Source organism: Sebastes fasciatus, chromosome 24, assembly GCF_043250625.1.
Source record: "Sebastes fasciatus isolate fSebFas1 chromosome 24, fSebFas1.pri, whole genome shotgun sequence".
NCBI lineage: Eukaryota > Metazoa > Chordata > Actinopteri > Perciformes > Sebastidae > Sebastes > Sebastes fasciatus.
Genome location: NC_133818.1, coordinates 17,034,920 through 17,050,630, shown reverse-complemented (window position 1 = coordinate 17,050,630; position 15,711 = coordinate 17,034,920). Strand labels below are relative to the sequence as shown.

Here is a 15,711-nt window from a genome sequence, read left to right as displayed (position 1 = left end):
GGTTGGGAGTTGTCGTGGAATTTATCTCGCTGAGAATTGCAAATAAAGCTATTACCACTAGTAGAGAGGTAGAGGGTTACAGCGTGGTTGGACGGTTACTGAGAGAGAGAGCAGTGGTTCAACAGGAATAATGTCTCGTTAGATCAGGTATAGAGGATACACTCACCTGCCTGGGCCAGAATGAACTCCTGGTATCGAACGCCGATGTTGTTCCTGGCTGTGCAGTTGTAGCGGCCAAAGTCCCTGTCGGACATCGGAGTCACCTAGAAGCGGGAAAAGAGTCTTATATATCTCCATGGATACTGTTTCTAGCCATGCAAACAGTTTTAAATGTCCAGGTTTTGAGATATCTGTTGTACAATGTAGAGGAATGGAGTTCCTCTCTGATGCTTCAAAATGTACCTTAAAGGGAGATTTGTCAAGTATTTAATACTCTTATCAACATGGGAGTGAACAAATATGCTGCTTTATGCAAATGTATGTATATATTTATTATTGGAAATCATTTAACAACACAAAACAATGACAGATATTGTCCATAAACCCTCACAGGTACTGCATTTAGCATAAAACAATATGCTCAAATCATAACATGGCAAACTGCAGCCCAACAGGCAACAACAGCTGTCAGTACTAAGTGAAACTTAAAAGTAACACGTTCTAACATGTTGTAGAACTGAATGAAATGTCACGTTCTGAACACAAACACAAAGGCTTCTTTAGGTTTAGGCAACAAAACTAAAACTTCTTTAGGTTTAGGCAACAAAACTAAAACTTCTTTAGGTTTAGGTAACAAAACTACAACTTCTTTAAGTTTACACAACAAAACTACAACTTTTTTAGGTTTAGGCAACAAAACTACAACTTTTTTGCATCTCTGTGCATGGCATAATTTCTATAATGGTGTTATCCACTGTCTAATCTAGAAAACATTTTAGGCGAGGGTAAAAATGTTTTCCTTTGGTTCATTACAATTTACTCAGGCATAGTAACAGTCACAATGGATGGATTCTCTGAGGTCTTACCTATCCATAGAGACCAAGATCACGCATATAGACCTGGTAGTTGCAGAGCTATTCTTGATTTATTTTAGGTATGTCTGTCTAGGTGAACCACACCTTCCATCAACCTATAGGCTTTAAGAGGTTTCAGGAGTTATTTGAACCCAAACCACATCTTTTCTTTAATCTAACTAAGTAGTTTTGTTGGCTAAACCTAACCAAGTTGTTTCCTGTGAAGACGGAAGTTCATTTTGAAAAGACTGTAGCAGAAATTGACACAAGTTGCTGGACATTCGTCGGAAAACACAAGAAAAATGAGGACTAATTTTGCAGTGTGTGAACTTTCTCATGCTAGTAAAACACTTTTACCCACCTCCAGTACAGACTTGCCGTTAGCACTGTGCACCCGCGTGTTGGCGGTTCCCTCCGCAGAGATGGTGAAGCGCTCTCTCCTCCACAGCATGGTGGCCGGAGGGTTGGACATCACGTCGCAGCTGATGTTCACCGGGTTCCCCTCCCACGAGTAGAAGATGGTGTGATTGGTCAGGAACTTCGGTATATCTGTCGACAGAACATAAAGACGTTATCTCCGACGCCTCATTTGCATGGTAAATCGGCTAAAACAAGACACAAATTGCTAAAAGAGTTATTGCTGGTGTGCTGTGGATTTGTGGCAGCCAATTAAACACACAAATCAAAGGTGAAGCTGTGCTGCATGATCAAAGACATAAAATGACTTGCTGAGGCTTATCCTGCAAAGAGAGAGAGACGAAGAAGCATTTCATTAACGCTCCCTCTGCAAAAACTGAAATTGAAGCCACTGCATGCAGAAAGGGGGGGTATCTGCGTTACCATCATCTCCCCAAGAATAAAAATAAAGGATGCAAACAGAAGCTCATTTGCCCCGACAAATAGAAAGGGCAGTAATGGACGATTGCGGCTCGTGCGGGTTTCTTTGGGCCCAGTCAGCCCAGCTCAGTCGGAGAGGCATTATGGTTGTTGTATGCTCGCTTGCAGGATTCCATTAAAGAGATTGATGCCTGGCTCTCTGTCACAGCCGAGGACGCGTTATCCCCCCGCAGCCTGCAGTGACTTAGTAAATGAGTTCATTAGTTCGGTGGCAACGGCTGGCTCAGCCCCGCCGCCGCCACCACACTCAGAGTCTTTCTGCAGAGCAAGTCGTCAGCGATGACAGCTTCATGGTTGCGTGTGCATGCATGTGAGGTTTGTTTTGTTCTTCAAAAACTCATAAATTTAGGAGAAAAAAACTTGAACATTCTCTTATAATAAAGTCATAAATTCACAAGAAAAGAACAAGGAATTTTCTCTGATTATAGTCATACATTTACAGAAAAAACTCACTGATGAGAAAAAAACTTGGATATTCTATTATATTAAATTGGTAAATTTACGAGAAAAACGAATTAGTGATAAGAAAACTTGAATATTCTCTGATTATTAAGTCATAAATTTACGAGAAACAAAACTCACTAATTCACGATACAAAACTTGAATATTCTCTGATTATAAAGTCATACATTTACAAGAAAAAACTCAGTAATTTACAGAGACAAAACTTGAATATTCTCTGATTATAAAGTCATAAATTTAGGAGAAAACAAATTTGAATATTCTGATAAAGAAAAGTCATAACTTTCAGAGAAAATAAAATTGTCTTTTGGTGATTTGGCTCCTATTGTTTTGTCGTAAATTTAATTTGTGACTTTAATCTCAAAGAATTTCAAACTTTCTTCTGGCAAATTTAACAGTCTTTTTACCTACCTACTGTGCAGTCTTGTGCACATCTACAGTCCATGTGAGGTTTGTTTTCTTCTACATGAGGAAGCCATTAAACTTTTTCCCAAAATGTCAATTTTTCAACAACTATGCAAAATCCTTGAACCCAAAAGTCACCTCAGCCCGAGGAGGAGAAAATTGGTTTCTACATGACAACAGAGATGCAGTATTCTTTCTTTTTTCTTTACCTCGGAGTATATTTGTTTGTCTCTCTTTGTTGTTCCTCTGAGCTTCAAGGTGGAAATGCTGCACTTATCTATTCGTTCAGGCAACAGAGCCGCTCTCATAATGAACCTCATAATTCCGAGGCCAAAATGGAGATCTTTACTTCAGAGCTCATTAGGCAGGGGATAGCCCGCCCCAAATAACCCCTAAACAAGCAGCACTGACGAATGGGCGCGCTCGTCGGGAAGTAGGGGAGCTGTCAGCGGGGGGAAAAAACGAAAGGCGACGCATGATATCCTCTCGCTAATTAACCCTTGTGAAGGCTGTGTGTGCGGTGAGGGGGTGAGTTGTTTATAATAATATAATGATCTTCAGAAAGAGAAACAGCCTCAGTGTGAGAAGAATTATTAGAACTAAGCACGGCTGAACTTTCGAACTCCGAACAAGACTGCAGGGGTGCACGTGTTTCTAGCGAGGTTGCTGATTTGAATGCTTAAACGTGCGTATGGGTTTCATTTTCACATTAAGGATGCAGAGAGTGCAGGTGCTGGTGGGGTTATATCAGGTCACCAGGGCCCCATCAGTAACAGGAATCAGTCTTAGTCATTTTGCCCACAGACAATGTTACACATCTAGCTGCTTTCCAACTGCACTTATATCTACTCTCTCAACCTCAAAATCTTCTTTCCTGTGCTGTAAACCAATGTTGTAATGTTGAACTTGTTTAATGCAATTTTTGTGATTTTAATCTAATTTAAAACATTCACTTCAGTAAATTATAAAACTTGGATATTCGATGATATTAAATTGTTTTTTTTGTTTGTTTTTTTTTAAAGTTATTTTTTTGGGGGCATAAATTGTTAACTTTACGGGAAAAAAAACTCACTAGTTAACGAGAAAAAAACCTAACTTGGAATATTATCTGGTTATAAAGTCATACATTAATGAGAAAAAACTTGCTAATTAACGAGAAAAAACTTGAATATTCTCTTACTATAAAGTCATAAATTCACAAGAAAAAACTCACTTATTAAGGAGAAAAAAATAGAATATTCCCTGATTATAAAGTCAGAAATTCCTGAGAAAAAACTCACTAATTTATGAGGAAAAAACTTGAATATTCTCTGGTTATGAATTCATAAATTATGAGAAAAAACTCGTAAAAATTGTCTTTTTGTGATGTGGTTCCTTGCAAAAAAAAACACTGTTTGTTTTTTCGTAAATTTAATTTGTGACTTCAATCCCAGAGAATTTCAGACTTTTTTTCAGAATTTTTTCTCATAAATTTACCACTTTATTACTATTTTTTTTTTTAACCTACAATGGCTCTAATACGCCGTCATAGTACAGTCATATTATAACTCAATTAACTGATTTGTTCATTACAAATGTATTTATTTGCCTTTTCCAGAAAAAATAAATGAAAAATTGCCCTGTAGAACAAAATATTCATCTAATGTTAATCTAGTTTAGTTTAAATGTGCAGTACTGTGCACACCTACAGTCCAGCCACACAGGTGTTTTCACCTGATTAGACCTCTGATCCGGACAGAGTGTGGAGTCTTTTCACAGCAGCTATTTTGTCATGTAATTGCAGGATAAACACGGGTGTAATTGATATAATTAATTATGGTCCTGTTCTATTTGGTGTCATTCCAGTGAGCCAGCGTGCACAATAGCAGAGCCCTGACCCCCTTAATTATTAATTACACCTGTGATCACCCTGCGATGACATGCCAAAGCAGGAATAACCGGAACTACAAACTTTGATCAGACACTAAAAATACTCACACTCAATGTCCAGGAACATGCTCTTCTGATGACCTCCGATCCGGCTCAGCGCCTCGCAGTCAAACCGGCCCAAGTCCGTGAGCCGCACGCCGCTGATGGTCAACACTGACTTGCCGTGACGACCGCGGACCTCGAAGCGTCCATCCAGACTCTGGAGACACAAACACACACGACTTATTGTCTTCTAGCTGTTTTTTGGAAATTGTGATAAAGAATTGGCATTTATATCCCTGTAATTTTCACGCACTTAATAAGTGGTTTGAAATTCTGATGAACAACAACCCAAACGCGACATTTGTAGCGCGACACAGAGCAGCTAATCAGACAGACCCGGCGTGCTGATTCAGGAGGGAAAGATTATAGTTGTTATGTATAATAAAGCAAATACTATATTTAAAGAATTTGCATCATCCGTACTTGTGATTGAGATATGAAGAACGGAAAGGAAGGAAAGTTTCCCGCCCAACTTGATCCATTCTGCCCCCTCGCCAGCAACCGTTGCTTGTCACACAGAGTCGGGGTTAATGCAATAAACTGTCGATTTATTACGAGGTCATTACGACTGTATGAAGACAGATGGTGTCAATTTGAAGCAACGGGTCAATTACAGCAGACGAGGCTATCAGTCCAGTAATCGACATTCACTCGTAATGAGAAAAAAACAGACCAGGAGCATCCAGACTGTTACCTCACAGATAACCTTTGTCACCCCCCCAAGAAACTACTTTCCAGAGGTCTTACCCATGATGCATTTAAGAGCTTTTGTTTTGATTGGATACACGGGCAAAATAATTTCAAACAATGCCACTTGTTGCCTTTTGTCTTTAACCCCTTAACCCAGGGGTCTGCAACCTGCGGCTCCGGAGCCACATGCAGCTCTTTAGCTCCTCTCCAGTGGCTCCCTGTGGATCTTTAAAATGGAAATTAATAACTGTTTTATGTTTACATTTTCATTTTTATTTATCATTGTTGTAGGTCCATGGTACGCCGGTGCGACGGAGTATTAGGGCCACACTGAGGAAAATAAATAAATCTGAGATTTCGAGAATAAAGTCATAATATTACGAGATTAAAGTCATAATATTACGAGATTAAAGTCATAATATTACGAGATTAAAGTCATAGGTTTACGAGAAAAAAGTCTTCGTATTATGAAAATAAAGTCATAATATTTACGAGAAAAAAGTCGTAGTATTATGAAAATAAAGTCAGAATATTGTAAAGTAGTAATTTTACATGTTATTTTTTTTATTCTCGTAACATTACGACTTTTTTCTCGTAATATTCTGACTTTATTCTGTAAATCTCAGATGTGTTTTCCCTCAATGTGGCCCTAATACTCCGTAGTACATTGTCTCTTTGGCCCTCACTGCATTAAACTTATATACTATATACTTAGACTATAAACTGTGTTACCTTCATCACAATGCTCAAATGTTTTGCGGCTTCAGACAGATTTTTTTTTTTTGTTCCTAAAATGGCTCTTTTGATAGTAAAGGTTGCTGACCCCTGCCTCAACCTCTTCTACCCAACGAACCCGGTACCGAGTTTTTGACCGTTTTTATATTGAATGTACATACTTGACTTTTTTGTCAGCTTATCTACATTGTTATTGATCTTATTTGTTATTATCTACTTGATCATATTTAATTGTTCTAATAAAACTACTCCATTTGGAGTCAAAATTATACAATTTTTATTGATTTCATACTGAGCACAATGGTAGAATGTGATGATGCACAGGGTAAATGTCATGGCCAAAGGCTCCATTGTGTGCACAGAGCCTCCTGTAGTGGATATCAGTAGTATTTTATAGCCAGATTCCCTTTCAAGAGGTAGAAAACTGCCAAATGGAGAGTCCTCCTGGTCCTATCCTTACTTAAACCTTTGTAGAATCTATGTGCTTTGTTTTATTTATATCTGCTTTGGCTCAGTTGTAATCAAGGAGTTGCTGAATGAATTCAGTGGCATCTCTGTGCATGGCATCACTGCTATAATGGTGTTATCCAGTGTCTGATCTAAAAAAACATCTTAGGAGAGGATAAAAATGTCCTTTGGTTCATCACAGATTACTCAGGCATAGTAACAGTCACAATGTTACTGACACTGGGGATGAATTCTCTAATAGAGACCAAGATCATGCATATAGACCTGGTAGTTGTGGAGCTATTCTTGATTTATTTTGGGTAAGTCTGTCTAGAAGAACCACACTTTCCAGCACCCTAGGGCTTAAGAGGTTAAAAGTCTAACAGCCTGCCGGTGGCTCTTGGGGATTATTGCAGGTTGAGTTTTCAGGTGAAAGTGAAGATACTTTTATCATATGAAACTAGAAAATCCTAAGGAAACCATTGGTATCAACCATGTCATGCTATCTTGTTATGAAGAACACTAAATAACGCTAAGAATGTACTATTTAAACTAGACACCTTGGATGGCTTTCCTAGCTAGATTGACAATAAGTGGGTTTCTGAGCAGTTACCAGAACAGAAGTGCTCGCCGAAACAGTCTTTGAATTACATAAATTGGGTCTCACTGTAAAGCTGAGACTCTTGTAGATCAAATGAGCCCAACTGTATTCATGTGTGATAATGTTAGTCCCCATAGGAGACATTTCATTGTAGTGGGACCATTTTTTGAAACCTCACATAATAAAATTACCTGTGGTGACCTCTAGGATAATCACAGCCTCATGAAACTGTACAGCCACAAACTAGAGACCTAGAGCATTCAGAGGATGGATGGATCAGACTAGAGACCTAGAGTTTTCAGAGGATGGATGGATCAAGATAGAGACCTAGAGCATTCAGAGGATGGATGGATCCGACTAGAGACCTAGAGCATTCAGAGGATGGATGAATCAAACTAGAGACCTAGAGCATTCAGAGGATGGATGGATCAAACTAGAGACCTAGGGCATACAGAGGATGGATGGATCAAACTAGAGACCTAGAGCATTCAGAGGATGGATGGATCAGACTAGAGACCTAGAAAAAGCACCCAAAAAAAGTGCTGCAACAACTTATGAGACATAAAAGAGCATGGGAACGACCAACATATACTCCTATCATCATCATTCCTGATATATGACTAGAACAACTTGACACACGGTGCTGCATCTCAAATTAATCTCCAGGTTCCCAGCTTTCAGATGATGTACACCACTTCTATGTGACATCTACTGTTGACCTGCTATCTCCCTCTAAAGACCCCCACTCCTACCCTTCTAAAACATTTGTTCCTATTCATGCAGAGTAGCCTTTGCAAACCAAAAAAGTCCAGTATCAGTATCAGTTCAGTAAATCAGATGATAAACATGATGAACACCAAACAGCAGTGGTTCTTCTTCAATATATATGTGTAATGAAGAAGTTGCTCTGACATTCTCTCTTTTCGCAGTCGAGGCACCGCCGTGAATAGGAAACGCAGTTTTAGTTGAGTTCTTCTTATTATTCATAGAGTCGGAGAGAGCCGTGGGGTGTTTTCAATGTAAGTACCGACCGAACGGCACATGGCATACATTAGGGCGGCAATCTATCCTGGGCTCTTGAAGCCTTTTGTGCGCGAAAAAAACATGGATATCAGTGCTGGCAGCAACACGTCATGATCGCACTGCTAAGTGACGCTGAAATGGACCGGCTTGTATAATCTGAGACACAGGTCCTATATTTTATGAACACGACTTGAGGAGTCGACACTGCGTAGAAGTTTTGTGGCTATAAATACACACAAAAAGGTATGTGTACAATCGTGATGAGGACTTTTTGATTTCCCACATTGTTGCCTTCTAATTAGTCAATTAAGTCAACTTGGATAAACAGCTTTAAAAGAGTAAAAATAGAATCGAAGTTATTTAGCTCAAGGCCTGAGAGTTAATGTAGGATTGCACTCAAATTAGTAATGTGAGTTTGTTCCTAATAAAGGAATTAGAACAACAACAAAAAGTTAAACCAGGCCCCCAGTAAGCCTGTTTAGCAAAGGGATAGCCCATAATGCTTTGGGAGGTTTTTGTCGCTGCAGCTGTAATTTTTGAAGCATCTTACTGTATATACAAGATATGTAACATGCTCCAGGAAATCTCCTATATCACTTCCTGAATTCTTCTTCTTTTTCCCGGCATAGATCTGGGGTAAAGCTGTGTCCGTGACATTTCGGTGTTACAATAATTAATAACCAGTTTCCGATTTATACTAGGGGTTTCAGAAAATATCGAAAATATCACGATTTTATGTTTTGTGATACTGTATCTATTCTCAAAAACACTATCGATTTTGAATTCATAATCTACATCAAATCCATTTATTCACCGACAACTAAACTGTACACACACTGCACCGCTACGTTCACGGCTATAACGCCACCATCGACCCCACACTCACCGCCGGTCTGTCTGACACTTGTTAAAGTTACGCTGACAGACCGTACGTGTTAGACAACGCCGAGCACAACCACTGGCAACGCTACATCTCCGAACGTAGCACAAACTCGCTAGTGTCCGTGCGTCCGTTCTTGCAGAAAGTATAACCGAAGCTTAAGAAAATCGATCGGCGCCAACCATGTCAGCTCGTCGGCAAGAATGCTAAATAACAAGTTCTGTTAAATTTTGGTGAGGAAACACTTCTGACCTCACGGTATGAGAATGAAAACTCTGAGATGAACAGAGTGAGGAAACTGCATCTTACTGGATAAAACTGATTTGGACAAATGGCATAATTTGCATTTGGAAAAAAGGTAATAAATCGCAATATATCTTATCGTAATACTCAGCATACTGCAATAAGATCGGTTAATAATCGGTTAACGAGGGTCGGTTATCGGTTTTCAATTTTTTTTAAAATTAGCATCCCATAGTTGTTCTTTTTGACCTCCAAAGAACTGTGTCTGCACATTTGCATGCATGTTTATGTGGGTCTGTGCTCCCGTCTACTTCTGTATATTTCCATATTTAAAAGTCTGTGGATGCGTGTGCACATCCTGCACACCTCCACCATAGATGTCCCCGGTAAATCAAAGCACATCCAGCCCCGTCTAATGCCCCCTGTCTCTGCTAGGACTCATTATGTGTCTAAGCCTCATGAGCCTCGGTCGTGAGGCCCCCCTCTCCTGAATCACACTCTCTTTATGTTGTGGTCGGCTACAGCATTATCCTGTTTAGAAATGGCTTATCTTTGCTCTTATTGTTGCAATACTATCAACCGACGAGGTGAAGCAGCTTTTAGAGGCTCCGTTCTTTGTGCTGCCACTGCACACTTGCTTGTTTGCCTCGCCAGCTGAGGTCAATGGGATTGGGGGGGGGAGTGTGCGTTGAATAGAAATGTGGGGGATGAGAGGAGGAGGAGGAGGAAGAGAGGAAATCTTCCAGGAGGGAGCGTCTGAGTCAGGAAATTACTCGCTAACCCCCCCCCCCTTCTGCCAACTGACAGGGTCTGTCTAGAGACCAACTCAGCCCCTAGCATAGCCTGTTTGATATGCAGCTCAGTCCAACGACGAGGCAAGCGGCCAGACGTGAACACAACGGCGAGTCGCGCGCACACGCATGTTCCTGTCGCTCGCTCACACATACTGTAAACACGTGAGCGGTAAGCACAGCAGACATGTGGAAGCAGAGGGAATAGAGGAACAGGAGGAGATGAAAGAACGAGCAGGTGAGCAAAAAGGAGGTGCAGGAATATGAAACGAAAGCCTATCTGATCCAAAAAAAAAACGACAGCGAACATGTGAAGCTAAATCTCAAATGCAATGCAGAGTGGGATTCTGGACCGTTCCTGTGCTATTTCAGTCCAAATGCTGGATTTTTTCAGATATTAAAAATGTCAGCTGTAAATGTCAGCGAGGCTGGAAAACACACTGTCGTCTAATTCTGGCGAGCGCCGCTTATTCAAACAGTTTGGCGTCGGGGCTGTTCATATTTGCACCATTACAGCGTCACCTCTTCCTCATGACAACAGCAAAATGACATTTAATAATGGTTTTCTGGTTCAAGGAAATGGAGGCCAACAAGGGGGTAGCGACAGCAAAATCCGGGGATAAACATTACTATTATCCATTTACGACTGGGTTTCTGCAGAGCGGTGTGCTGCTTTTGGGACCAGGTGTCAAACGGAAAACAATAATCTCAACGGGCGTGGGAGTCGGCTTTGTTCGAGGTTTGATTGTGAAAGAGAAGAGCTCAAATCAACACAAATACGCCTCCAAGTTGACGGAAAAAGTTATTCTAAAGTTAAAGGGAAAAGTCATAAAAAGTCATAGTATGGTATGTTGAAAAAAAATCATTAAAAGTCATAGTTTAGTATGTAAAAAGTCATAGTGTGGTATGTTGAATTTTTTTTATAAAAAGTCATAGTATAGTATGTCAAAAAAAAGTCATAGTATAGTATGTCAAAAAGTAGAACACTTCAAGTTTATTTTATGAAGTATACTTAAGTAAAGTTCAAGTATATTTCCCCGAAGTATACTTTATGGAGGAAGTATATTAATATCAATGTACTAGTAGTATACTAGTAGTGTACTACTTCCAATACTTCTTGGGACTAAATTACCCAGCTTTTTGATTTATAAAAGTATATTTTTAAGTTTACTTTAAGTGTAAGAAGAGTAAACTTTGAGTACACAACTTGTTTACATCTAAGCTGTATTTTGTACTGCATCTATACTATGAAGTATACAAGTGATAGGTATACTGTTAGTTTAATAGTTATATACTTGTCACCCACTTTTTAGTTTATGAAAGTACACTTTGTATACTTTAACTTATAGTTAACTTAGCCAATGATTTGTATATCACATAAAGAGACTTGCTCCTTTTGCTATTTGACTTTTGTGATGATACAAAAATAAATAAATTTTTCTCACATGCCTCCACGGTGAATAGAGAATTAACAAAATGTAGAAAATTCTTGATCAATTGAAGTAAATTTATATCAAAACATTTGTTTACAAACTCTCACACACTATCAAAAAGTAAGCCCAACTACAGCCAAAAATACCTTTCTGTAGTTCTATAAGGCAAGAATACTTCATTATTACTTTCCTTTCTTTTACTCTAAAAAAGTAAACTTTTTTCACTTAGATTTTATGCATATGGCGGTGTGTTCTTTATGACAGTTTTCCTAAAATTAGATTAACAAATCGCAATATATCGCCTTATTTACAGTATCGAAATACACCGATCAGCCATAACATTATGACTACCTGCCTAATATTGACTAGGTCCCCCTTTTGCCGCCAAAACAGCCCTGACCCGTGAAGGCATGGACTCCTCTAGACCTCTGAAGGTCTGCTGTGGTATCTGGCACCAAGCCGTCAGTAGCAGATCCTTTAAGTCCTGTATAAGTTGCGAGGTGGGGCCTCCGTGGATCGAACTTGTTTGTCCAGCACATCCCACAGATGCTTGATTGGATTGAGATCTGGAGAATTTGGAGGCCGAGTTGACACCTCCAACTTGTTGCCGTCCACATGATGTAAAAGAAAACGTGATTCATCAGACCGGGTCACCTTCTTCCATCGCTCTGACCGGTCTGCGGCTACGCAGCCCCGTACGCAACAAACTGCTCCTCACTGTGTGTTCTGACACCTTTCTATCGGAACCAGCATTAACTTTTTCAGCAGTTTGAACTCCAGTAGCTCTATTGGATCGGACAACACGGGCCAGCCTTCGCTCCCCACATGCATCAATGAGCCTCGGGTCTGACCCTGTGGCCAGTCCACCGGTTTTCCATGTTATTCACTTCACCTGTCAGCGGCCTTAATGTTATTGCTGATCGGTGTATATCGCAATATATTGTATCGTGACCCCCTGTATCGTGATACGTGTCATATCGCCAGATTCTTGCCAATACACAGCCCTCCATCTAACGCCAGTAGCTCTTCATCTTTGGATGTTTAGCATTAACAGAACAGAGGCTACAGTGCGGTTTGCTAACCTCGCTCAGAAGCGAAACAATACCACAGGAGCGAAACAATACCCCGACTCAAATCCTACCTCGGCTCATAATTGAATTCCAGGAACTGCATCCCATTATGCTCTCTTACCGAGGGGTCAAGGTGTTAGTTGGCGAAGAATGAGGAGAATGGAAGCAACATTATGCAGTGAGTAAAAACTAAGCCCTCTGAAGCTTAATGTCTCTCAACAAGAGAGGAGTGTGTGCAGACTGGATATGCAGATTGGAGAGCAAATTGAGAGAGGAACATCCTGCCTTAAACCTAAATGACTGCGGCCATCCATCACGCCTCGCGCCGCTCGAGCCCTGTTTGTCTTTGCGTATGTTTAGGTGTGTTGGTTTGCACTACGCATTTCCATAATTGCATTTGCTGCGGGAAGAGAAGCACTTACTCTCATTTTCGGCTGTGATTTATCAACCCGAGCGATTCGAGCCAATGCACACATTCATTTATCTCCGCGGTGACCTTTTTCCCCAGCGAAAAAGAACGGCTGCCATCTTTGTTTTTTCTTCCCCCTTTTTTCTGCGGGAGCTTCTGTCCCCTTGCCAGGGGAGGCTGTGATGGAAGTGCATATGGTTCTGACATTGATGGCGGCTCGTTCAAGAATAATTACTTCTCCCAAGAAAATGCGTCTGCAGCTCATTCAGCGTCTGATTTGTGAGGCTCTTCTCACGGACAAAGTGAATAACGGATGCCGAGAGGAAAACACACAACAGAGGCTTAGTGTCTTTTCAATTTCTTAAGTTGGATTACATAAAAATGTCGCAGAGTTAAAGGTAGAGGAACCAAAGTGCAAATTGAAAGTATTAGCGTTTGCCCTGGAAACTTCAAGGTTCTTGCTGCTTCTTTGTGCCGAGAGCTAATCAAAATAAACGCGCGCGCTGATTTCCCTTGAGATAATAATCTCAGCAAAGTCGAGAGATTTAAACACTGCCTGTAAAAAAAAAATAAAAAACACGGACCAAGGTATTTGAGTGAAGCTTTGATATTAAAAGAGACTTTGGATGTCAGCTATGTGGGAAAGCAAGAGAGGATCAATCATCAGCTCTTGAATGTAAACATCTGCCTTCAGACAGGCCTTGAGCAGCACTGCTGGCAATAAATGCCTCTAATTGCAACATTTCATGTATGGCAGATGGGAATGATTATGTCTGCTTTGATTTTTTTATGAGGACGTATACAAGTAATTACCTGTTAACGTCGGCTATTTCTTTTAGTGCTCAGCCGGGCTAAGCACAAATAGTCCAATTTCCTCGACATAAAAAGAAGAAGTGACATGTTAATGGTCACCATGAGGACAAAAACAGAAGAAAAACATCTCACGTGGACTGCCGTGTATTGTTTTTGTTGCATGAACACCTTGTAACATCCATTTTTTAAAGGGACTGTATGTAAGTTTTTACACATATAAGGGACTGTATGTAAGTTTTTACACGTATAAACACGTTATTTTACAGGTCCACAAATTTCATGGTAATTAGATGATAATTAACCTATTTGAAATTTCTTCGGAATTACTGTCAAATTACCCCAATATTTACCTCAAATTGTACTATACTCACTTTATTATAAACAAGATTTCATAATTATATGCTAAAATAGCATAGCGTTGCGGCTGCGTCGCGTGGCGGTTGCGTCGCGTGGCCTGCGTGGTTGAGGGGTCTGGTGTTCACACCAGCTACGTGTCAGCTGCGTGTCTGCTGCGTTTCTGCTGCTGCAGCTGCTGCTGTCAGTCCTTTCTTTCTACATAGTGTTTGCCTTTCATAATGGCCATTTCATTTCATTATAAATGTAATTTATATTTATTTTAGACAGAGAAAGGTTAAGAAACATGTGGTAATTGAGGAACACCATAGAAAAAGCCATGCTGTGATTTGGCATCAAAAACCTTTGACATTTGGAGATTTCTGCACATTTTTCGGCGATTGGATGGCGATCGCTGCTGTTGTGTAAACTGCTCAGAAACCCCCTTATTGTCAATCTAGCTAGGAAAGCCATCCCTCCTCTGAATGCTCTAGGTCTCTAGTTTGATCCATCCATCCTCTGAATGCTCTAGGTCTCTAGTCTGATCCATCCATCCTCTGAATGCTCTAGGTCTCTAGTTTGATCCATCCATCCTCTGAATGCTCTAGGTCTCTAGTTTGTGGCTGTAAAGTTTCATGAGGCTGTGATTGTCCTAGAGGTCACCACAGGTCATTTTATACAGTGAGGTTTCAAAAAATGGTCCCACCTCAATGAAATGTCTCCTATGGGGACTAACATCGTCACACATGAATACAGTTGGGCTCATTGGATCCACAAGAGTCTCAGCTTTACAGTGATACCCATAAAGTGGGCATGTCTGTAAAGGGGGTACCCATAGAACCCATTTTCAGTCACACACCTTGAGGTCAGAGGTCAAGGGCGCCCTTTGAAATTCGCCATGGCTGTTTTCCCCCGCCAAAATTTTGCATAACTTCGTAGCGTTATTTAGCCTGCTTTCCTACAAGCAAGTAGGACATGGTTGGTGCCGATGGATTCAAGTTTTCAAGTTTCACATGATATCAGTATATTCCCAATACCTTGGAAACTGAGCTCACTACAACCTCCGAAAGACAGAAAAGCAGCTGGCCGTCAGAGTTTTAAGAGGTTAAAACTGGTGGATTTCTTCCCTCTATACATTCTTCAGAATATTTATCCTATGTTTCCAAAGTTATAGCTCTATGATGATGCATGCACAACAACATACACACACACATACAGAGCCAGATGGACTTTCTGGCAGTTCCTACCTTGTCTCCGTCCACGAAGGTCTGGCCGTCGCTGGCTCTCCTCCAGGAAATGTCGGGCAGAGGCTCGCCCTCGGCCACGCAGGAGATCATGGCGGCGCTGCCCTCTACGGCTGTCACGTTCTTCAGCTGGATGATGTGGGGCTGGACTGGAGGCCACAAGAGGACGATGGGGAGGAGGAGGAGGAGAAGGAAGCGAATAAGAGAAAAAAATGAGAAAGAAGAATAGATTGAAAGGCAGGCGGGGGAAA

The 15,711-nt window shown here is 40.7% G+C and overlaps 1 protein-coding gene across 4 annotated transcripts in view; it reads right to left on the bottom strand.

The window, feature by feature from the left end:
- The window catches only part of ncam2 (neural cell adhesion molecule 2), a 349,407-nt gene that overhangs the window by 43,584 nt on the left and 290,112 nt on the right, over nucleotides 1–15,711 (bottom strand). For all 4 annotated transcript variants that reach the window (XM_074627437.1, XM_074627435.1, XM_074627434.1 and 1 more), the window contains exons 8-11: nucleotides 15,464–15,609; nucleotides 4,755–4,905; nucleotides 1,375–1,562; nucleotides 167–263 (exon numbers count right to left, since the gene is read on the bottom strand). In XM_074627437.1, coding sequence (XP_074483538.1) covers nucleotides 167–263; nucleotides 1,375–1,562; nucleotides 4,755–4,905; nucleotides 15,464–15,609 — 582 coding nt within the window. The remainder of the gene's footprint in view (nucleotides 1–166; nucleotides 264–1,374; nucleotides 1,563–4,754; nucleotides 4,906–15,463; nucleotides 15,610–15,711) is intronic.